This window comes from Scyliorhinus torazame, unplaced genomic scaffold (genome assembly GCF_047496885.1).
Source record: "Scyliorhinus torazame isolate Kashiwa2021f unplaced genomic scaffold, sScyTor2.1 scaffold_335, whole genome shotgun sequence".
Taxonomy (NCBI): domain Eukaryota; kingdom Metazoa; phylum Chordata; class Chondrichthyes; order Carcharhiniformes; family Scyliorhinidae; genus Scyliorhinus; species Scyliorhinus torazame.
Window position 1 is genome coordinate 47,659 of NW_027308062.1, and position 24,272 is coordinate 71,930.

At 44.7% G+C, this 24,272-nt stretch overlaps 2 protein-coding genes across 2 annotated transcripts; both read left to right on the forward strand.

Annotated features, from left to right (window-relative positions):
• Positions 1 to 419: 419 nt before the first annotated feature.
• LOC140406173 (collagen alpha-1(XII) chain-like) lies at positions 420 to 3,366 on the forward strand. The gene is made up of 4 exons (XM_072494313.1): positions 420 to 470; positions 1,200 to 1,332; positions 2,349 to 2,485; positions 3,217 to 3,366. Exons 2-4 carry the CDS (start codon positions 1,200 to 1,202, stop codon positions 3,364 to 3,366), a joined length of 420 nt encoding a protein of 139 aa, XP_072350414.1. The 5' UTR covers positions 420 to 470.
• An 11,970-nt stretch (positions 3,367 to 15,336) lies between these two features.
• LOC140406174 (collagen alpha-1(XII) chain-like) lies at positions 15,337 to 18,078 on the forward strand. The gene is made up of 4 exons (XM_072494314.1): positions 15,337 to 15,469; positions 16,503 to 16,642; positions 17,372 to 17,504; positions 18,065 to 18,078. The coding sequence occupies exons 1-4, from the start codon at positions 15,337 to 15,339 to the stop codon at positions 18,076 to 18,078; spliced, it is 420 nt and encodes a 139-aa protein (XP_072350415.1).
• The last annotated feature ends 6,194 nt before the right edge of the window (positions 18,079 to 24,272 follow it).

Below are 24,272 nucleotides of genomic sequence, written 5' to 3' on the forward strand. Positions count from 1 at the left end.
GTGGACTCTCCAACATTAAGGGCATTGGATAAACAGATGGACGATAAGGGAATAGTGTAGCTGGGCTTTAGAGTGGTTTCACAGGTCGGCGCAACACCGAGGGCCAAAGTGCCTGCACTGCGCTGTAATGCTCTATGTTCTACGTTCTTAAGTGTCTCGGGAGATTTTACTGCAATAAAGGCACAATATAAATGCAAGTTATTGGCGAACAGTGCTAGTATCTCAAATCTTTACTCACATGGCCTCCCTTCCCTCACCATTTCTACTCTGTCAGATTCTGTTACATTTCTGCTCCATGTGCACATTTATGGTCTCATTCTTCTCACACAGTGGTTGGTCCAGGACCATCAAACCTACGCTTCTCCAACATCAGTGCGAACAGTTTGCAGATCGACTGGGATCATGGAACCCCGGCTGTGGAACTCTACAAACTCACCTGGGTTCCATCTGGGGGAACGGACAAAAAAGAGGTGATGAAATCCATGCTTTCTGCTTCTGGGTAGCTCCAGCTGATTTTTAAATTTGCCTTGCAACATGCGAGTGTGAAGCAAAACCGCTGTCAGACAGATCTCTCTGTATGAAAATGTTCCTCCTTTCCAGCAAGATGTTTCATTGCATCCTTGTCATCCTTTCCACACTTGCTAATGAGTTGCATTCTCTGCTGGTCGTGGGGGCATGATCGCATTGAAAACGGCAGGTATTTTCCATTGCCAACGGGGACAGGCAAAGTGACGGGAATGACTGGAAAATTTGGAGATCTGCCAAAACTCAATTGGGTGGGATGAGCTCTTTAAACCATAACCTGCAAAAACATAAGCACATTCTTTCCGAATGGCATTACTGTACTACACCGTGATCAGAAAGCTGCTTTCCACATGGACCATATGCTCCTTAGTATTAAGATGTTGGGCTCAGTTGACCCACTCAAAGAAGAGCATTGGCGCAATGAACAAAACAGTCCAAATTAGTTTATTCCTTCAATTTAATTTTCTGCAGAAATACTCCACATGAACACTAGGGAATGCCACTGGGAAAGGTGGCTGCAGCCAAGGGCTGGTATAGGATTTAAGGGCATTGTGGCCCCTGAGTGATATCAAATTCAAACACCCCCATTTAATTAAGGGAATCAGTTTTCAGAAAACAAATTGGTTTCATGCACTGAACCTATCTTGACCTTCGCTTTATGCCTATTCTTCCAGATGATTATAAATGGGAATGAGACCAGCCAGGTTTTAGATAACCTGAATCCTGACACCTTATATAATGTTACCCTTACTGGCATCTACCCAGACAAGACGGAAACTGACGAAGTCTCAGCCTCCGAGAGTACATGTAAGTCTGTAGGATATAAAAATCTCCATTAGTCTTTTCGACATCCTTACCAATTATCTTCAAATATTGAAAAGAGGACAAAGTGACATGGAAAGCACATGTTGCATATTGTGATGTGCAGCAGATCATAATGTCCTTCAGGATGGGCTGTGGGATTTGTATGTTGCCCTAGGTTCTCTGCTTCTGCTGCAGAAAAGTGTAGGAGGGAAGGCTGACGGACTTGAGGCTGTTTTCATTAGAAAGATGAATGTTAAGAGGTGACTTAATTGAGGCATACAAGATGATCAGAGGATTAGATAGGGTAGACAGTGAGAGCCTTTTTCTTTCCATAAATTTACAGCACCCAATTCATTTTTTCCAATTAAGAAGCAATTGAGCATGTTCAATTCACTTACCTTGCACATCTTTGGGGGCGAAAACTACCCAAACACGGGGAGAATGTGCAAACTCCACAAGGAGAGAGACCTAGAGCCAGGAGCGAACCCATGACCTCGGCACCGTGAGACTGCAGTGCTACCACTGGGCCACTGTGCTGCCTTTGTGAGACCCTTTTTCTTCAGATGGCGATGGCTAGCACGAGGGGACACAGCTTTAAATTGAGGAGAGATAGATATAAGACAGATGTCAGAGGTAGGTTCTTTACTCAGAGAGTAGTAAGGGCGTGGAATTCCCTGCCTGCAACAGTTGTGGACTCGCCAACATTACGGGTATTGGATTCACATATGGACGATAAGGGAATAGTGTAGATCGGCTTTAGAGTGGTTTCACAGGTCAGCGCAACACCGAGGGCCGAAGGGCCTGGATTGCGCTGTAATGTTCTATATTCTATGTTCTTTAGTGCCTCGGGAGATTTTGCTGCACTAAAGGCACTATATAAATGCAAGTTACAGGCGAACAGTGCTACTATTTCAAATCTTTGCTCATATGGCCTCCCTTACCTCACCATTTCTTCTCTGTCAGATTCTGTTACATTTCTGCTCCATGTGCACATTTATAGTCTCATTCTTCTCACACAGCGGTTGCCCCACCATCAAACCTACGCTTCTCGAACATCAGTGCGAACAGTTTGCAGATCGACTGGGATCATGGATCGCCGGATGTGGCCCTCTACAAACTCACCTGGGTTCCATCTGGGGGAACGGACAAAAAAGAGGTGATGAAATCCATGCTTTCTACTTCTGGGTAGCTCCAGCTGATTTTTAAATTTGCCTTGCAACATGCGAGTGTGAAGCAAAACCGCTGTCAGACTGATCTCTCTGTATGAAAATGTTCCTCCTTTCCAGCAAAGATGTTTCATTGAATCCTTGTCATCCTTTCCACACTTGCTAATGAGTTGCATTCTCTGCTGGTCGTGGGGGCATGATCGCATTGAAAACGGCAGGTATTTTCCATTCCCAACAGGGACAGGCAAAGTGACGGGAATGACTGGAACATTTGGAGATCGGCCAAAACTCAATTGGGTGGGATGAGCTCTTTAAACCATAACCTGCAAAAACATAAGCACATTCTTTCCGAATGGCATTACTGTCCTACACCGTGATCAGAAAGCTGCTTTCCGCATGGACCATATGCTCCTTAGTATTAAGATGTTGGGCTTAGTTGACCCACTCAAAGAAGAGCATTGGCGCAATGACCAAAACAGTCCAAATTAGTTTATTCCTTTAATATAATTTTCTACAGAAATACTCCACATGACCACTAGGGAATGCCACTGGGAAAGGTGGCTGCAGCCAAGGGCTGGTAATGGATTTTAAGGTAATTGTGGCCCCTGAGTGATATCAAATTCAAACACCACCATTTAATTAAGGGAATCAGTTTTCAGAAAACAAATTGGTTTCATGCACTGAACCTATCTTGACATTCGCTTTATCCCTATTCTTCCAGATGATTATAAATGGGAATGAGACCAGCCAGGTTTTAGATAACCTTGATCCTAACACCTTATACAAAGTTTCCCTTACTGCCATCTACCCAGACAACAAGGAAAGTGACGACGTCTCAGACTCCGAGCGTACATGTAAGTCTGTAGTATAGAAAAATCACCATTAGTCTTCTACCCCATTACTAATTATCTTCAAAGATTGAAAAGAGGACAAAGTGACATGGAGAGCACATGCTGCATATTGTGATGTGCAGCAGATCATAATGTCCTTCAGATAGGGCTGTGGAATTAGTATGTTCCCCTGGGTCCTCTGCTTCTGCTGCAGCAAAGTGTATGAGGGAAGGCTGAGGGACTTGAGGCTGTTTTCTTCAGAGAGAAGAAGGTTAAGAGGTGACTTAATTGAGGAATACAAGATGATCAGAGGATTAGATAGAGTGGACAGTGAGAGCCTTTTTCTTAAATAAATTTAAAGTACCCAATTTATTTTGTCCAATTAAGGGGCAATTTACCATGTTCAATTCACCTACCTTGCACATCTTTGGGTTGTGGGGGCAAAACCCACGTGAACACAGGGAGAATGTGCAAACTCAACACGGAGAGTGACCCAGAGCCAGGCTCAAACCCGGGACCTCGGCGCCGTGAGACTGCAGGGCTACCGCTGCGCCACCGTGCTGCCCTTGTGATAGCCTTTTTCTTCGGATGGTGATGGTAGCACGAGGAGACGCAGCTTTAATTTGAGGAGAGATAGATATATGACAGATGTCAGAAGTAGGTTCTTTACTCAGAGAGTAGTAAAGGCGTGGAATTCCCTGCCTGCAACAGTAGTGGACTCACCAACATTAAGGGCATTGGGTGAACATATGGACGATAAGGGAATAGTGTAGATCGGCTTTAGAGTGGTTTCACAGGTTGGCGCAACACCGGGGGCCAAAGTGCCTGGTCTGCGCTGTAATGTTCTATGTTCTACGTTCTTAAGTGTCTCGGGAGATTTTACAGCATTCAAGGCACTATATAAATGCAAGTTAATGGCGAACAGTGCTAGTATCTCAAATCTTTACTCATATGGCCTCCCTTCCCTCACCATTTCTGCTCGATCAGATTCTGTTACATTTCTGCTCCATGTGCACATTTATGGTCTCATTCTTCTCACACAGTGGTTGGTCCAGGACCATCAAACCTACGCTTCTCGAACATCAGTGCGAACAGTTTGCAGATCGACTGGGATCATGGAACCCCGGCTGTGGAACTCTACAAACTCACCTGGGTTCCATCTGGGGGCACGGACAAAAAAGAGGTGATGAAATCCATGCTTTCTGCTTCTGGGTAGCTCCAGCTGATTTTTAAATTTGCCTTGCAACATGCGAGTGTGAAGCAAAACCGCTGTTAGACAGATCTCTCTGTATGAAAATGTTCCTCCTTTCCAGCAAAGATGTTTCCTTGAATCCTTGTCATCCGTTCCACGCTTGCTAATGAGATGCATTCTCTGCTGGTCGTGGGGGCATGATCGCATTGAAAACGGCAGGTATTTTCCATTCCCAACAGGGACAGGCAAAGTGACGGGAATGACTGGAAAATTTGGAGATCTGCCAAAACTCAATTGGGTGGGATGAGCTCTTTAAACCATAACCTGCAAAAACATAAGCACATTCTTTCCGAATGGCATTACTGTACTACACCTTGATCAGAAAGCTGCTTTCCGCATGGACCATATGCTCCTTAGTATTAAGATGTTGGGCTCAGTTGACCCACTCAAAGAAGAGCATTGGCACAATGAACAAAACAGACCAAATTAGTTTATTCCTTCAATTTAATTTTCTGCAGAAATGCTCCACATGACCACTAGGGAATGCCACTGGGAAAGGTGGCTGCAGCCAAGGGCTGGTAATGGATTTAAGGTCATCGTGGCCCCTGAGTGATATCAAATTCAAACACCCCCATTTAATTAAGGGAATCAGTTTTCAGAAAACAAATTGGTTTCATGCACTGAACCTATCTTGACCTTCGCTTTATGCCTATTCTTCCAGATGATTATAAATGGGAATGAGACCAGCCAGGTTTTAGATAACCTGAATCCTGACACCTTATATAATGTCACCCTTACTGGCATCTACCCAGACAAGATGGAAACTGACGAAGTCTCAGCCTCCGAGAGTACATGTAAGTCTGTAGGATATAAATATCTCCGTTCGTCTTTTCTACATCCTTACCAATTATCTTCAAATATTGAAAAGAGAACAAAGTGACATGGAAAGCACATGCTGCATATTGTGATGTGCAGCAGATCATAATGTCTTTCAGGATGGGCTGTGGGATTAGTATGTTCCCCTGGGTTCTCTGCTTCTGCAGCAGCAAAGTGTATGAGGGAAAGCTGAGGGACTTGAGGCTGTTTTAATTAGAGAGAAGAAGGTTAAGAGGTGACTTAATTGAGGAATACAAGATGATCAGAGGATTAGATAGGGTAGACAGTGAGAGCCTTTTTCTTTTCAGAAATTTACAACACCCAATTCATTTTTTCCAAGTAAGGGGCAATTTAGCATGTTCAATTCACTTAACTTGCACATCTTTGGGGGCAAAACCCACGCAAACATGAGGAGAATGTGCAAACTCCACACAGAGACTGTCCCAGAGCCAGGATCGAACAATGGACCTCGGCGCCTTGAGACTGCAGTGCTACCACTGGGCCACTGTGCTGCCCTTGTGAGAACCTTTTTCTTCGGATGGTGATGGCTAGCACGAGGGGACACAGCTTTCAATTGAGGAGAGATAGATGTATGACAGATTTCAGAGGTAGGTTCTTTGCTCAGAGAGTAGTAAGGGCGTCGAATTCCCTGCCTGCAACAGTAGTGGACTCACCAACATTAAGGGCACTGGATAAACATATGGACGAGAAGGGAATAGTGTAGATTGTCTTTAGAGTGGTTTCACAGGTCGGCGAAACACCGAGGGCCGAAGGGCCTGGACTGCGCTGTAATGTTCTATATTCTATGTTCTTAAGTGCCTCGGGAGATTTTACTGCACTAAAGGCACTATATAAATGCAAGTTACAGGCGAACAGTGCTACTATTTCAAATCTTTGCTCATATGGCCTCCCTTACCTCACCATTTCTTCTCTGTCAGATTCTGTTACATTTCTGCTCCATGTGCTCATTTATGGTCTCATGCTACTCACACAGCGGTTGCCCCACCATCAAACCTACGCTTCTCGAACGTCAGTGCGAACAGTTTGCAGATCGACTGGGATCATGGATCGCCGGATGTGGCCCTCTACAAACTCAGCTGGGTTCCATCTGGGGGAACGGACAAAAAAGAGGTGATGAAATCCATGCTTTCTGCTTCTGGGTAGCTCCAGCTGATTTTTAAATTTGCCTTGCAACATGCGAGTGTGAAGCAAAACCGCTGTCAGACAGATCTCTCTGTATGAAAATGTTCCTCCTTTCCAACAAAGATGTTTCATTGCATCCTTGTCATCCTTTCCACACTTGCTAATGAGTTGCATTCTCTGCTGGTCGTGGGGGCATGATCGCATTGAAAACGGCAGGTATTTTCCATTCCCAACAGGGACAGGCAAAGTGACGGGCAGGACTGGAAAATTTGGAGATCTGCCAAAATTCAATTGGGTGGGATGAGCTCTTTAAACCATAACCTGCAAAAACATAAGCACATTCTTTCCGAATGGCATGACTGGACTACACCGTGATCAGAAAGCTGCTTTCCGCATGGACCATATGCTCCTTAGTATTAAGATGTTGGGCTCAGTTGACCCACTCAAAGAAGAGCATTGGCGCAATGACCAAAACAGTCCAAATTAGTTTATTCCTTTCATATAATTTTCTGCAGAAATACTCCACATGACCACTAGGGAATGCCACTGGGAAAGGTGGATGCAGCCAAGGGCTGGTAAAGGATTTTAAGGTCATTGTGGCCCCTGAGTGATATCAAATTCAAACACCACCATTTAATTAAGGGAATCAGTTTTCAGAAAACAAATTGGTTTCATGCTCTGAACCTATCTTGACCTTCGCTTTATCCCTATTCTTCCAGATGATTATAAATGGGAATGAGACCAGCCAGATTTTAGATAACCTTGATCCTAACACCTTATACAAAGTTTCCCTTACTGCCATCTACCCAGACAACAAGGAAAGTGACGACGTCTCAGACTCCGAGCGTACATGTAAGTCTGTAGTATAGAAAAATCACCATTAGTATTTTCTACCCCCTTACTAATTATCTTCAAAGATTGAAAAGAGGACAAAGTGACATGGAGAGCACATGCTGCACATTGTGATGTGCAGCAGGTCATAATGTCCTTCAGATAGGGCTGTGGAATTAGTATGTTCCCCTGGGTCCTCTGCTTCTGCTGCAGCAAAGTGTATGAGGGAAGGCTGAGGGACTTGAGGCTGTTTTCGTCAGAGAGAAGAAGGTGAAGAGGTGACTTAATTGAGGAATACAAGATGATCAGAGGATTAGATAGAGTGGACAGTGAGAGCCTTTTTCTTAAATAAATTTAAAGTACCCAATTTATTTTGTCCAATTAAGGGGCAATTTACCATGTTCAATTCACCTACCTTGCACATCTTTGGGTTGTGGGGGCAAAACCCACGTGAACACAGGGAGAATGTGCAAACTCCACACGGAGAGTGACCCAGAGCCAGGCTCGAACCCGGGACCTCGGCGCCGTGAGACTGCAGGGCTACCGCTGCGCCACCGTGCTGCCCTTGTGATAGCCTTTTTCTTCGGATGGTGATGGCTAGCACGAGGAGACGCAGCTTTCAATTGAGGAGAGATAGATATATGACAGATGTCAGAAGTAGGTTCTTTACTCAGAGAGTAGTAAGGGCGTGGAATTCCCTGCCTGCAACAGTAGTGGACTCACCAACATCAAGGGCATTGGGTGAACATATGGACGATAAGGGAATAGTGTAGATCGGCTTTAGAGTGGTTTCACAGGTCGGCGCAACACCGGGGGCCAAAGTGCCTGGTCTGCGCTGTAATGTTCAATGTTCTACGTTCTTAAGTGTCTCGGGAGATTTTACAGCATTCAAGGCACTATATAAATGCAAGTTATTGGCGAACAGTGCTAGTATCTCAAATCTTTACTCATATGGCCTCCCTTCCCTCACCATTTCTGCTCGATCAGATTCTGTTACATTTCCGCTCCATGTGCACATTTATGGTCTCATTCTTCTCACACAGTGGTTGGTCCAGGACCATCAAACCTACGCTTCTCGAACATCAGTGCGAACAGTTTGCAGATCGACTGGGATCATGGAACCCCGGCTGTGGAACTCTACAAACTCACCTGGGTTCCATCTGGGGGGACGGACAAAAAAGAGGTGATGAAATCCATGCTTTCTGCTTCTGGGTAGCTCCAGCTGATTTTTAAATTTGCCTTGCAACATGCGAGTGTGAAGCAAAACCGCTGTCAGACAGATCTCTCTGTATGAAAATGTTCCTCCTTTCCAGCAAAGATGTTTCCTTGAATCCTTGTCATCCTTTCCACGCTTGCTAATGAGATGCATTCTCTGCTGGTCGTGGGGGCATGATCGCATTGAAAACGGCAGGTATTTTCCATTGCCAACAGGGACAGGAAAAGTGACGGGAATGACTGGAAAATTTGGAGATCTGCCAAAACTCAATTGGGTGGGATGAGCTCTTTAAACCATAACCTGCAAAAACATAAGCACATTCTTTCCGAATGGCATTACTGTACTACACCGTGATCAGAAAGCTGCTTTCCGCATGGACCATATGCTCCTTAGTATTAAGATGTTGGGCTCAGTTGACCCACTCAAAGAAGAGCATTGGCGCAATGAACAAAACAGACCAAATTAGTTTATTCCTTCAATTTAATTTTCTGCAGAAATGCTCCACATGACCACTAGGGAATGCCACTGGGAAAGGTGGCTGCAGCCAAGGACTGGTAAAGGATTTAAGGTCATCGTGGCCCCTGAGTGATATCAAATTCAAACACCCCCATTTAATTAAGGGAATCAGTTTTCAGAAAACAAATTGGTTTCATGCACTGAACCTATCTTGACCTTCGCTTTATGCCTATTCTTCCAGATGATTATAAATGGGAATGAGACCAGCCAGGTTTTAGATAACCTGAATCCTGACACCTTATATAATGTCACCCTTACTGGCATCTACCCAGACAAGATGGAAACTGACGAAGTCTCAGCCTCCGAGAGTACATGTAAGTCTGTAGGATATAAATATCTCCGTTAGTCTTTTCTGCATCCTTACCAATTATCTTCAAATATTGAAAAGAGAACAAAGTGACATGGAAAGCACATGCTGCATATTGTGATGTGCAGCAGATCATAATGTCCTTCAGGATGGGCTGTGGGATTAGTATGTTCCCCTGGGTTCTCTGCTTCTGCAGCAGCAAAGTGTATGAGGGAAAGCTGAGGGACTTGAGGCTGTTTTAATTAGAGAGAAGAAGGTTAAGAGGTGACTTAATTGAGGAATACAAGATGATCAGAGGATTAGATAGGGTAGACAGTGAGAGCCTTTTTCTTTTCAGAAATTTACAACACCCAATTCATTTTTTCCAATTAAGGGGCAATTTAGCATGTTCAATTCACTTAACTTGCACATCTTTGGGGGCAAAACCCACGCAAACATGAGGAGAATGTGCAAACTCCACACAGAGACTGTCCCAGAGCCAGGATCGAACAATGGACCTCGGCGCCTTGAGACTGCAGTGCTACCACTGGGCCACTGTGCTGCCCTTGTGAGAACCTTTTTCTTCGGATGGTGATGGCTAGCACGAGGGGACACAGCTTTCAATTGAGGAGAGATAGATGTATGACAGATGTCAGAGGTAGGTTCTTTGCTCAGAGAGTAGTAATGGCGTCGAATTCCCTGCCTGCAACAGTAGTGGACTCACCAACATTAAGGGCACTGGATAAACATATGGACGAGAAGGGAATAGTGTAGATTGTCTTTAGAGTGGTTTCACAGGTCGGCGAAACACCGAGGGCCGAAGGGCCTGGACTGCGCTGTAATGTTCTATATTCTATGTTCTTAAGTGCCTCGGGAGATTTTACTGCACTAAAGGCACTATATAAATGCAAGTTACAGGCGAACAGTGCTACTATTTCAAATCTTTGCTCATATGGCCTCCCTTACCTCACCATTTCTTCTCTGTCAGATTCTGTTACATTTCTGCTCCATGTGCACATTTATGGTCTCATGCTTCTCACACAGCGGTTGCCCCACCATCAAACCTACGCTTCTCGAACATCAGTGCGAACAGTTTGCAGATCGACTGGGATCATGGATCGCCGGATGTGGCCCTCTACAAACTCAGCTGGGTTCCATCTGGGGGAACGGACAAAAAAGAGGTGATGAAATCCATGCTTTCTACTTCTGGGTAGCTCCAGCTGATTTTTAAATTTGCCTTGCAACATGCGAGTGTGAAGCAAAACAGCTGTCAGACAGATCTCTCTGTATGAAAATGTTCCTCCTTTCCAGCGAAGATGTTTCAATGCATCCTTGTCATCCTTTCCACACTTGCTAATGAGTTGCATTCTCTGCTGGTCGTGGGGGCATGATCGCATTGAAAACAGCAGGTATTTTCCATTCCCAACAGGGACAGGCAAAGTGACGGGCAGGACTGGAAAATTTGGAGATCTGCCAAAACTCAATTGGGTGGGATGAGCTCTTTAAACCATAACCTGCAAAAACATAAGCACATTCTTTCCGAATGGCATGACTGTACTACACCGTGATCAGAAAGCTGCTTTCCGCATGGACCATATGCTCCTTAGTATTAAGATGTTGGGCTCAGTTGACCCACTCAAAGAAGAGCATTGGCGCAATGACCAAAACAGTCCAAATTAGTTTATTCCTTTCATATAATTTTCTGCAGAAATACTCCACATGACCACTAGGGAATGCCACTGGGAAAGGTGGCTGCAGCCAAGGGCTGGTAAAGGATTTTAAGGTCATTGTGGCCCCTGAGTGATATCAAATTCAAACACCACCATTTAATTAAGGGAATCAGTTTTCAGAAAACAAATTGGTTTCATGCACTGAACCTATCTTGACCTTCGCTTTATCGCTATTCTTCCAGATGATTATAAATGGGAATGAGACCAGCCAGATTTTAGATAACCTTGATCCTAACACCTTATACAAAGTTTCCCTTACTGCCATCTACCCAGACAACAAGGAAAGTGACGACGTCTCAGACTCCGAGCGTACATGTAAGTCTGTAGTATAGAAAAATCACCATTAGTCTTTTCTACCCCCTTACTAATTATCTTCAAAGATTGAAAAGAGGACAAAGTGACATGGAGAGCACATGCTGCACATTGTGATGTGCAGCAGATCATAATGTCCTTCAGATAGGGCTGTGGAATTAGTATGTTCCCCTGGGTCCTCTGCTTCTGCTGCAGCAAAGTGTATGAGGGAAGGCTGAGGGACTTGAGGCTGTTTTCGTCAGAGAGAAGAAGTTTAAGAGGTGACTTAATTGAGGAATCCAAGATTATCAGAGGATTAGATAGAGTGGACAGTGAGAGCCTTTTTCTTAAATAAATTTAAAGTACCCAATTTATTTTGTCCAATTAAGGTGCAATTTAGCATGTTCAATTCACCTACCTTGCACATCTTTGGGTTGTGGGGGCAAAACCCACGTGAACACAAGGAGAATGTGCAAACTCCACACGGAGAGTGACCCAGAGCCAGGCTCAAACCCGGGACCTCGGCGCCGTGAGACTGCAGGGCTACCGCTGCGCCACCGTGCTGCCCTTGTGATAGCCTTTTTCTTCGGATGGTGATGGCTGGCACGAGGAGACGCAGCTTTCAATTGAGGAGAGATAGATATATGACAGATGTCAGAATTAGGTTCTTTACTCAGAGAGTAGTATGGGCGTGGAATTCCCTGCCTGCAACAGTATTGGACTCGCCAACATTAAGGGCATTGGACAAACATATGGACGAGAAGGGAATAGTGTAGATCGGCTTTAGAGTGGTTTCACAGGTCGGCGCAACACCGGGGGCCAAAGTGCCTGGTCTGCGCTGTAATGTTCAATGTTCTACGTTCTTAAGTGTCTCGGGAGATTTTACAGCATTCAAGGCACTATATAAATGCAAGTTAATGGCGAACAGTGCTAGTATCTCAAATCTTTACTCATATGGCCTCCCTTCCCTCACCATTTCTGCTCGATCAGATTCTGTTACATTTCTGCTCCATGTGCACATTTATGGTCTCATTCTTCTCATACAGTGGTTGGTCCAGGACCATCAAATCTACGCTTCTCGAACATCAGTGCGAACAGTTTGCAGATCGACTGGGATCATGGAACCCCGGCTGTGGAACTCTACAAACTCACCTGGGTTCCATCTGGGGGCACGGACAAAAAAGAGGTGATGAAATCCATGCTTTCTGCTTCTGGGTAGCTCCAGCTGATTTTTAAATTTGCCTTGCAACATGCGAGTGTGAAGCAAAACCGCTGTCAGACAGATCTCTCTGGATGAAAATGTTCCTCCTTTCCAGCAAAGATGTTTCCTTGAATCCTTGTCATCCTTTCCACGCTTGCTAATGAGTTGCATTCTCTGCTGGTCGTGGGGGCATGATCGCATTGAAAACGGCAGGTATTTTCCATTCCCAATAGGGACAGGCAAAGTGACGGGAATGACTGGAAAATTTGGAGATCTGCCAAAACTCAATTGGGTGGGATGAGCTCTTTAAACCATAACCTGCAAAAACATAAGCACATTCTTTCCGAATTGCATTACTGTACTACACCGTGATCAGAAAGCTGCTTTCCGCATGGACCATATGCTCCTTAGTATTAAGATGTTGGGCTCAGTTGACCCACTCAAAGAAGAGCATTGGCGCAATGAACAAAACAGACCAAATTAGTTTATTCCTTCAATTTAATTTTCTGCAGAAATGCTCCACATGACCACTAGGGAATGCCACTGGTAAAGGTGGCTGCAGCCAAGGGCTGGTATAGGATTTAAGGTCATCGTGGCCCCGAGTGACATCAAATTCAAACACCCCTATTTAATTAAGGGAATCAGTTTTCAGAAAACAAATTGGTTTCATGCACTGAACCTATCTTGACCTTCGCTTTATGCCTATTCTTCCAGATGATTATAAATGGGAATGAGACCAGCCAGGTTTTAGATAACCTGAATCCTGACACCTTATATAATGTCACCCTTACTGGCATCTACCCAGACAAGACGGAAACTGACGAAGTCTCAGCCTCCGAGAGTACATGTAAGTCTGTAGGATATAAATATCTCCGTTAGTCTTTTCTACATCCTTACCAATTATCTTCAAATATTGAAAAGAGGACAAAGTGACATGGAAAGCACATGCTGCATATTGTGATGTGCAGCAGATCATAATGTCCTTCAGGATGGGCTGTGGGATTAGTATGTTCCCCTGGGTTCTCTGCTTCTGCAGCAGCAAAGTGTATGAGGGAAAGCTGAGGGACTTGAGGCTGTTTTAATTAGAGAGAAGAAGGTTAAAAGGTGACTTAATTGAGGAATACAAGATGATCAGAGGATTAGATAGGGTAGACAGTGAGAGCCTTTTTCTTTTCAGAAATTTACAACACCCAATTCATTTTTTCCAATTAAGGGGCAATTTAGCATGTTCAATTCACTTAACTTGCACATCTTTGGGGGCAAAACCCACGCAAACATGAGGAGAATGTGCAAACTCCACACAGAGACTGTCCCAGAGCCAGGATCGAACAATGGACCTCGGCGCCTTGAGACTGCAGTGCTACCACTGGGCCACTGTGCTGCCCTTGTGAGAACCTTTTTCTTCGGATGGTGATGGCTAGCACGAGGGGACACAGCTTTCAATTGAGGAGAGATAGATGTATGACAGATGTCAGAGGTAGGTTCTTTGCTCAGAGAGTAGTAAGGGCGTCGAATTCCCTGCCTGCAACAGTAGTGGACTCACCAACATTAAGGGCACTGGATAAACATATGGACGATAAGGGAATAGTGTAGATTGTCTTCAGAGTGGTTTCACAGGTCGGCGAAACACCGAGGGCCGAAGGGCCTGGACTGCGCTGTAATGTTCTATATTCTATGTTCTTAAGTGCCTCGGGAGATTTTACTGCACTAAAGGCACTATATAAATGCAAGTTACAGGCGAACAGTGCTACTATTTCAAATCTTTGCTCATATGGCCTCCCTTACCTCACCATTTCTTCTCTGTCAGATTCTGTTACATTTCTGCTCCATGTGCACATTTATGGTCTCATTCTTCTTACACAGCGGTTGCCCCACCATCAAACCTACGCTTCTCGAACATCAGTGCGAACAGTTTGCAGATCGACTGGGATCATGGATCGCCGGATGTGGCCCTCTACAAACTCAGCTGGGTTCCATCTGGGGGAACGGACAAAAAAGAGGTGATGAAATCCATGCTTTCTGCTTCTGTGTAGCTCCAGCTGATTTTTAAATTTGCCTTGCAACATGCGAGTGTGAAGCAAAACAGCTGTCAGACAGATCTCTCTGTATGAAAATGTTCCTCCTTTCCAGCAAAGATGTTTCATTGCATCCTTGTCATCCTTTCCACGCTTGCTAATGAGTTGCATTCTCTGCTGGTCGTGGGGGCATGATCGCATTGAAAACAGCAGGTATTTTCCATTCCCAACAGGGACAGGCAAAGTGACGGGCAGGACTGGAAAATTTGGAGATCTGCCAAAACTCAATTGGGTGGGATGAGCTCTTTAAACCATAACCTGCAAAAACATAAGCACATTCTTTCCGAATGGCATGACTACTACACCGTGATCAGAAAGCTGCTTTCCGCATGGACCATATGCTCCTTAGTATTAAGATGTTGGGCTCAGATGACCCACTCAAAGAAGAGCATTGGCGCAATGACCAAAACAGTCCAAATTAGTTTATTCCTTTCATATAATTTTCTGCAGAAATACTCCACATGACCACTAGGGAATGCCACTGGGAAAGGTGGTTGCAGCCAAGGGCTGGTAAAGGATTTTAAGGTCATTGTGGCCCCTGAGTGATATCAAATTCAAACATCCCCATTTAATTAAGGGAATCAGTTTTCAGTAAACAAATTGGTTTCATGCACTGAACCTATCTTGACCTTCGCTTTATCCCTATTCTTCCAGATGATAATAAATGGGAATGAAACCAGCCAGGTTTTAGATAACCTTGATTCTAACACCTTATATGATGTTTCCCTTACTGCCATCTACCCAGACAACAAGGAAAGTGACGACGTCTCAGACTCCGTGCGTACATGTAAGTCTGTAGTATAGAAAAATCACCATTAGTCTTTTCTACCCCCTTACTAATTATCTTCAAATATTGAAAAGAGGACAAAGTGACATGGAAAGCACATGCTGCATATTGTGATGTGCAGCAGATGATAATGTCCTTCAGGATTGGCTGTGGGATTAGTATGTTCCCCTGGGTCCTCTGCTTCTGCTGCAGCAAAGTGTATGAGGGAAAGCTGAGGGACTTGAGGCTGTTTTAATTAGAGAGAAGAAGGTTAAGAGGTGACTTAATTGATGAATACAAGATGATCAGACGATTAGATAGAGTGGACAGTGAGAGTCTTTTTCTTAAATAAATTTAAAGTACCCAATTTATTTTGTCCAATTAAGGGGCAATTTAGCATGTTCAATTCACCTACCTTGCACATCTTTGGGTTGTGGGGGCGAAACCCACGTGAACACAGGGAGAATGTGCAAACTCCACACGGAGAGTGATCCAGAGCCAGCCTCGAACCTGAGACCTCGTCACCGTGAGACTGCAGTGCTACCACTGCGCCACCATGCTGCCCTTGTGAGAACCTTTTTCTTCGGATGGTGATGGTAGCACGAGGAGACACAGCTTTAAACTGAGGAGAGATAGATATATGACAGATGTCAGAGGTCGGTTCTTTACTCAGAGAGTAGTAAGGGCGTGGAATTCCCTGCCTGCAACAGTAGTGGACTCGCCAACATTAAGGGCGTTTAATTGGTCATTGGATAGACATATGGCCGAGAAGGGAATAGTGTAGATCGGCTTTAGAGTGGTTTCACAGGTCGGCACAACACCGAGGGCCGAAGGGCCTGGATTCCGCTGTAATGTTCTTTGTTCTACGTTCTTAAGTGTCTCGGGAGATGTTACTGCATTAAAGGCACTATATAAATGCAAGTTATTGGCGAACAGTGCTAGTATCTCAAATCTTTACTCATATGGCCTCCCTTCCCTCACCATTTCTACTCTGTCAGATTCTGTTACATTTCTGCTCCATGTGCACATTTATGGTCTCATTCTTCTCACACAGTGGTTGGTCCAGGACCATCAAACCTACGCTTCTCGAACATCAGTGCGAACAGTTTGCAGATCGACTGGGATCATGGAACCCCGGCTGTGGAACTCTACAAACTCACCTGGGTTCCATCTGGGGGCACGGACAAAAAAGAGGTGATGCAATCCATGCTTTCTGCTTCTGGGTAGCTCCAGCTGATTTTTAAATTTGCCTTGCAACATGCGAGTGTGAAGCAAAACCGCTGTCTGACAGATCTCTCTGTATGAAAATGTTCCTCCTTTCCAGCAAAGATGTTTCATTGCATCCTTGTCATCCTTTCCACACTTGCTAATGAGTTCCATTCTCTGCTGGTCGTGGGGCCATGATCGCATTGAAAACGGCAGGTATTTCCCATTCCCAACAGGGACAGGCAAAGTGACGGAAATGACTGGAAAATTTGGAGATCTGCCAAAACTCAATTGGGTGGGATGAGCTCTTTAAACCGTAACCTGCAAAAACATAAGCACATTCTTTCCGAATGTCACTACTGTACTACATCGTGATCAGAAAGCTGCTTTCCGCATGGACCATATGCTCCTTAGTTTAAGATGTTGGGCTCAGTTAACCCACTCAAAGAAGAGCATTGACGCAATGAACAAAACAGACCAAATTAGTTTATTCCTTCAATTTAATTTTCTGCAGAAATACTCCACATGACCACTAGGTAATGCCACTGGGAAAGGCGGCTGCAGCCAAGGGCTAGTAAAGGATTTTAAGGTCATTGTGGCCCCGGAGTGATATCAAATTCAAACACCCCCATTTAATTAAGGGAATCAGTTTTCAGAAAACAAATTGGTTCATGCACTGAACCTATCTTGACCTTCGCTTTATGCCTATTCTTCCAGATGATTATAAATGGGAATGAGACCAGCCAGGTTTTAGATAACCTGAATCCTGACACCTTATATAATGTCACCCTTACTGGCATCTACCCAGACAAGACGGAAACTGACGAAGTCTCAGCTTCCGAGAGTACATGTAAGTCTGTAGTATATAAAAGTCTCCATTCGTCATTTCTACTCCCTTACCAATTATCTTCAAATATTGAAAAGAGGACAAAGTGACATGGAAAGCACATGCTGCATATTGTGATGTGCAGCAGAGCATAATGTCCTTCAGGAAGGGCTGTGAGATTAGTATGTTCCCCTGGGTTCTCTGCTTCTGCTGCAGAAAAGTGTAGGAGGGAAGGCTGACGGACTTGAGGCTGTTTTCATTAGAAAGATGAATGTTAAGAGGTGACTTAATTGAGGCATACAAGATGATCAGAGCATTAGATAGGGTAGACAGTGAGAGCCTTTTTCTTTTCATAAATTTACAGCACCCAATTCATTTTTTCCAATTAAGAAGCAATTTAGCATGTTCAATTCACTTACCTTGCACATCTTTGGGGGCAAAACTCACGCAAACACGGGGAGAATGTGCAAACTCCACACGGCGGTTGTCCGAGAGCCAGGATCGACTCTGGGACCTCGGCGCCGTGAGACTGCAGTGCTACCACTGGGCCACCGTGCTGCCTTTGTGAGAACCTTCTTCTTCAGATGGTGATGGCTAGCACGAGGGGACACAGCTTTAAATTGAGGAGAGATAGATATAAGACAGATGTCAGAGGTAGGTTCTTTACTCAGAGAGTAGTAAGGGCGTGGAATTCCCTGCCTGCAACAGTAGTGGACTCGCCAACATTAAGGGCATTGGATAAACATATGGACGATAAGGGAATAGTGTAGATTGTCTTTAGAGTGGTTTCACAGGTCAGCGCAACACCGAGGGCTGAAGGGCCTGGGCTGCGCTGTAATGTTCTATATTCTATGTTCTTAAGTGCCTCGGGAGATTTTACTGCACTAAAGGCACTATATAAATGCAATTTATAGGCGAACAGTGCTCCTATTTCAAATCTTTGCTCATATGGCCTCCCTTCCCTCACCATTTCTACTCTGTCAGATTCTGTTACATTTCTGCTCCATGTGCACATTTATGGTCTCATTCTTCTCACACAGCGGTTGCCCCACCATCAAACCTACGCTTCTCGAACATCAGTGCGAACAGTTTGCAGATCGACTGGGATCATGGATCGCCGGATGTGGATCTCTACAAACTCACCTGGGTTCCATCTGGGGGCACGGACAAAAAAGAGGTGATGAAATCCATGCTTCCTGCTTCTGGGTAGCTCCAGCTGATTTTAAATTTGCCTTGCAACATGCAAGTGTGAAGCAAAACCGCTGTTAGACAGATCTCTCTGTATGAAAATGTTCCTCCTTTCCAGCAAAGGTGTTACATTGCATCCTTGTCATCCTTTCCACACTTGCTAATGAGTTGCATTCTCTGCTGGTCGTGGGGGCATGATCGCATTGAAAACGGCAGGTATTTTCCATTCCCAACAGGGACAGGCAAAGTGACGGGTAGGACTGGAACATTTGGCGATCTGCCAAAACTCAATTGCGTGGGATGAGCTCTTTAAACCATAACCTGCAAAAACATAAACACATTCTTTCCGAATGGCATTACTGTACTACACCGTGATCAGAAAGCTGCTTTCCGCATGGACCATATGCTCCTTTGTATTAAGATGTTGGGCTCAGTTGACCCACTCAAAGAAGAGCATTGGCGCAATGACCAAAACAGTCCAAATTAGTTTATTCCTTCACTTTAATTTTCTGCAGAAATACTCCACATGACCACTAGGGAATGCCACTGGGAAAGGTGGCTGCAGCCAAGGGCTGGAAAAGGATTTTAAGGTCATTGTGGCTACTGAGTGGTATCAAATTCAAACACCCCCATTTAATTAAGTCAATCAGTTTTCAGTAAACAAATTGGTTTCATGCACTGAACCTATCTTGACCTTCGCTTTATCCCTATTCTTCCAGATGATAATAAATGGGAATGAAACCAGCCAGGTTTTAGATAACCTTGATCCTAACACCTTATATGATGTTTCCCTTACTGCCATCTACCCAGACAAGACGGAAAGTGACGACGTCTCAGACTCCGTGCGTACATGTATGTCTGTAGTATATAAAAATCTCCATTCGTCTTTTCTACCCCCTTACTAATTATCTTCAACTATTGAAAAGAGGACAAATTGACATGGAAAGCACATGCTGCATATTGTGATGTGCAGCAGATCATAATGTCCTTCAGGATGGGCTGTGGGATTAGTATGTTCCCCTGGGTTTTCTGCTTCTGCTGCAGCAAAGTGTATGAGGGAAAGCAGAGGGACTTGAGGCTGTTTTCGTTCGAGAAAAGAAGGTTCAGAGGCGACTTAATTGAGGAATACAAGATGATCAGAGGATTAGATAGAGTGGACAGTGAGAGAATTTTTCTTAAATAAATTTAAAGTACCCAATTCATTTTGTCCAATTAAGGTGTAATTTAGCATGTACAATTCTCCTACCTTGCACATCTTTGGGTTGTGGGGGCAAAACCCACGCAAACACGGCGAGAATGTGCAAACTCCACACGGAGACTGACCCAGAGCCAGCCTCGAACCTGGGATCTCGGTGCCGTTTGACTGCAGTGCTATCACTGCGCCACCGTGCTGCCCTTGTGAGACCCTTTGTCTTCGGATGGTGATGGTAGCACGAGGGGACACAGCTTTAAATTGAGGAGAGATAGATATATGACAGATGTCAGAGGTCGGTTATTTACTCAGAGCGTATTACGGGTGTGGAATTCCCTGCCTGCAACAGTAGTGGACTCGCCAACATTAAGGGCATTGGATAAACATATGGACGATAAGGGAATAGTGTAGATCGGCTTTCGAGTGGTTTCACAGGTCGGCGCAGCACCAAGGGCCGAAGGGCCTGGATTGCGCCGAAATGTTCTATGTTCTATGTTCTTAAGTGCCTCGGGAGATTTTACAGCATTAAAGGCACTATATAAATGCAAGTTATTGGCGAACAGTGCTAGTATCTCAAATCTTTACTCATATGGCCTCCCTTCCCTCACCATTTCTACTCTGTCAGATTCTGTTACATTTCTGCTCCATGTGCACATTTATGGTCTCATTCTTCTCACACAGTGGTTGGTCCAGGACCATCAAACCTACGCTTCTCGAACATCAGTGCGAACAGTTTGCAGATCGACTGGGATAATGGATCCCCGGCTGTGGAACTCTACAAACTCACCTGGGTTCCATCTGGGGGCACGGACAAAAAAGAGGTGATGAAATCCATGCTTTCTGCTTCTGGGTCGCTCCAGCTGATTTTTAAATTTGCCTTGCAACATGCGAGTGTGAAGCAAAACCGCTGTCAGACTGATCTCTCTGTATGAAAATGTTCCTCCTTTCCAGCAAAGATGTTTCATTGAATCCTTGTCATCCTTTCCACACTTGCTAATGAGTTGCATTCTCTGCTGGTCGTGGGGGCATGTTCGCATTGAAAACGGCAGGTATTTTCCATTCCCAACAGTGACAGGCAAAGTGTCGGGCAGGACTGGAAAATTTGGCGATCTGCCAAAACTCAATTGGGTGGGATGAGCTCTTTAAACCATAACCTGCAAAAACATAAGCACATTCTTTCCGAATGGCATTACTGTACTACACCGTGATCAGAAAGCTGCTTTCCGCATGGACCATATGCTCCTTAGTATTAAGATGTGGGGCTGAGTTGACCCACTCAAAGGAGAGCATTGGCGCAATGACCAAAACAGTCCAAATTAGTTTATTCCTTCAATTTAATTTTCTGCAGAAATACTCCACATGACCACGAGGGAATGCCACTGGTAAAGGCGGCTGCAGCCAAGGGCTGGTCAAGGATTTAAGGTCATTGAGGCACCTGAGTGGTATCAAATTCAAACATCCCCATTTAATTAAGGCAATCAGTTTTCAGAAAACAAATTGGTTTCATGCACTGAACCTATCTTGACCTTCGCTTTATGCCTATTCTTCCAGATGATTATAAATGGGAATGAGACCAGCCAGGTTTTAGATAACCTGAATCCTGACACCTTATATGATGTTACCCTTACTGGCATCTACCCAGACAAGACGGAAACAGACGAAGTCTCAGCGTCCGAGCGTACATGTAAGTCTGTAGTATATAAAACTCTCCATCAGTCTTTTCCACCCCCTTACTAATTATCTTCAAATATTGAAAAGAGGACAAAGTGACATAGAAAGCACATGCATATTGTGATGTGCAGCAGATCACAATGTCCTTCAGGATGGGCTTTGGGATTAGTATGTTCCCCTGGGTTCTCTGCTTCTGCTGCAGCAAAGTGTATGAGGGAAGGCTGTGGCTGTTTTCATCAGAAAGATGAATGTTAAGAGGTGACTTAATTGAGGCATCCAAGATGATCAGAGGATTAGATAGGGTAGGCAGTGAGAGCCTTTTTCTTTTTATAAATTTACAGCACCCAATTCCTTTTTTCCAATTAAGGGGCAATTTAGCATGTTCAATTCACTTACCTTGCACATCTTTGGGGCGAAACTCACGCAAACACGGGGAGAATGTGCAAACTCCACACGGAGAGTGACCCAGAGCCAGGATCGAACCCGGGATCTCGGCTCCGTGAGACTGCAGTGCTACCAGTACACCACCGTGCTGCCCTTGTGAGAGCCTTTTTCTTCGAATGGTGATGGCAAGCACGAGGGGACACAGCTTTAAATTGAGGAGAGATAGATATATGACAGATGTCAGAGGTAGTTTCTTTACTCAGAGAGTAGCAAGGGCGTGGAATTCCCTGTCTGCAACAGTAGTGGACTCGCCAACATTAAGGGCATTGGATAAAAATATGGACGAGGAGGGAATAGTGTAGATGGGCTTTAGAGTGGTTTCGCAGGTCGGCGCAACACCGAGGGCCGAAAGGCCTGGACTGCGCTGTAATGTTCTATGTTCTTAAGTGCCTCAGGAGATTTTTCTGCATTAAAGGCACTATATAAATGCAAGTTATTGGCGAACAGTGCTAGTATCTCAAATCTTTGCTAATAAGCCCTCCCTACCCTCACCATTTCTACTCTGTCAGATTCTGTTACATTTCTGCTCCATGTGCACATTTATGGTCTCATTCTTCTCACACAGCGGTTGCCCCACCATCAAACCTACGCTTCTCGAACATCGGTGCGAACAGTTTGCAGATCGACTGGGATCATGGATCGCCGGATGTGGATCTCTACAAACTCACCTGGGTTCCATCTGGGGGCACGGACAAAAAAGAGGTGATGAAATCCATGCTTTCTGCTTCTGGGTAGCTCCAGCTGATTTTTAAATTTGCCTTGCAACATGCGAGTGTGAAGCAAAACCGCTGTCAGACAGATCTCTCTGTATGAAAATGTTCCTCCTTTCCAGCAAAGGTGTTACATTGCATCCTTGTCATCCTTTCCACACTTGCTAATGAGTTGCATTCTCTGCTGGTCGTGGGGGCATGATCGCATTGAAAACGGCAGGTATTTTCCATTCCCAACAGGGACAGGCAAAGTGACGGGCAGGACTGGAAAATTTGGAGATCGGCCAAATCTCAATTGGGTGGGATGAGCTCTTTAAACCATAACCTGCAAAAACATAAGCACATTCTTTCCGAATGGCATTACTGTACTACACCGTGATCAGAAAGCTGCTTTCCGCATGGACCATATGCTCCTTAGTATTAAGATGTTGGGCTCAGTTGACCCACTCAAAGAAGAGCATTGGCGCAATGAACAAAACAGTCCAAATTAGTTTATTCCTTCAATTTAATTTTCTGCAGAAATACTCCACATGACCACGAGGGAATGCCACTGGTAAAGGCGGCTGCAGCCAAGGGCTGGTAAAGGATTTTAAGGTCATTCTGGCCCCTGAGTGATATCAAATTCAAACACCCCCATTTAATTAAGCTGTCGCCACGTAAAATGGCTGATTCCCGATTAGAATGGTCAAACCCCGATTTAAAATGGCGAACGGAAGAGGCTGTGGAGAAAATCAGCCAACAGGACTCAAACGGACAGCTGCAGGTAAAACAGTGTATTCGGCTCTGGGGAAGTCAGTCCAGACCGATACCTGCAGCCATCAACATCACAACAACCCAGCCATCTGCTTTCTAATCAGCCATCCCCAGGAACAATTGCTACAAATTAGCAATTGAAAGCTGACCCAGCCTTTCGGCACCAGCAGGAGCTGACACAAAGAAAGGTAAACGTCCACCCCCCCAAGGACCAAGTCCAATCACTTGGAACCAGGTACGAGGACCGCCCCGAGAGGCGGGAAGCCCTGGGGGACTATAAGAATAGGGGCCAAGTTCAACTCGACCCTTCTTCTCCTGCTCGCAACCTTCGATACCCTTCGACAAAGAAAACCGTAAGTGTTACTCCAGCGATCGCTACCAGATAGGCACTCCTGACTATCGACTTGTACCAGCCTTTGAATCCCGCAGGCCAGAACCAATTCGATAGACCATTCATTTCCCTGACCCGGTGGGCCATTTCCAAAGTTAAGTATTGGCCTTTATTGGTAGGTAGTAGTCTAGAAGTAGGATTATTGTATAAGTATTTATTCATGTATATAATAAATGAGCGTTGATTTCACTCTTACTAAGCGGTGTGCTGCATTATTAATCATTACTTAAGCTTGAACCATGTGGCGATATCAGAAAGATACCTGGCGACTCATGAGCAAAGGTGACAGAATAAGAATAAAGTAAACTAAGGCTAAAACGAGCAACATTTTGGCGACTCTGGTGGGACCTGATCTAGAAGTGGAAACCCACTCCGGGAGTACCCAAGAAATTTTGAATTATAATCCAATTGGAAACAAAAAACCCAAGTGTTCAAGCGGTTCT

Bases quoted from the DNA above. Each gene is read 5' to 3' on its own strand.
- LOC140406173 (XM_072494313.1), top strand. From the start codon at position 1,200: ATGATTATAAATGGGAATGAGACCAGCCAGGTTTTAGATAACCTGAAT. The intron at 1,333-2,348 runs GTAAGTCTGTAG...CTTCTCACACAG, and splicing joins CTCAGCCTCCGAGAGTACAT to CGGTTGCCCCACCATCAAAC. The intron at 2,486-3,216 runs GTGATGAAATCC...CTATTCTTCCAG, and splicing joins GGGGAACGGACAAAAAAGAG to ATGATTATAAATGGGAATGA.
- LOC140406174 (XM_072494314.1), top strand. From the start codon at position 15,337: ATGATAATAAATGGGAATGAAACCAGCCAGGTTTTAGATAACCTTGAT. The intron at 15,470-16,502 runs GTAAGTCTGTAG...CTTCTCACACAG, and splicing joins CTCAGACTCCGTGCGTACAT to TGGTTGGTCCAGGACCATCA. The intron at 16,643-17,371 runs GTGATGCAATCC...CTATTCTTCCAG, and splicing joins GGGGCACGGACAAAAAAGAG to ATGATTATAAATGGGAATGA.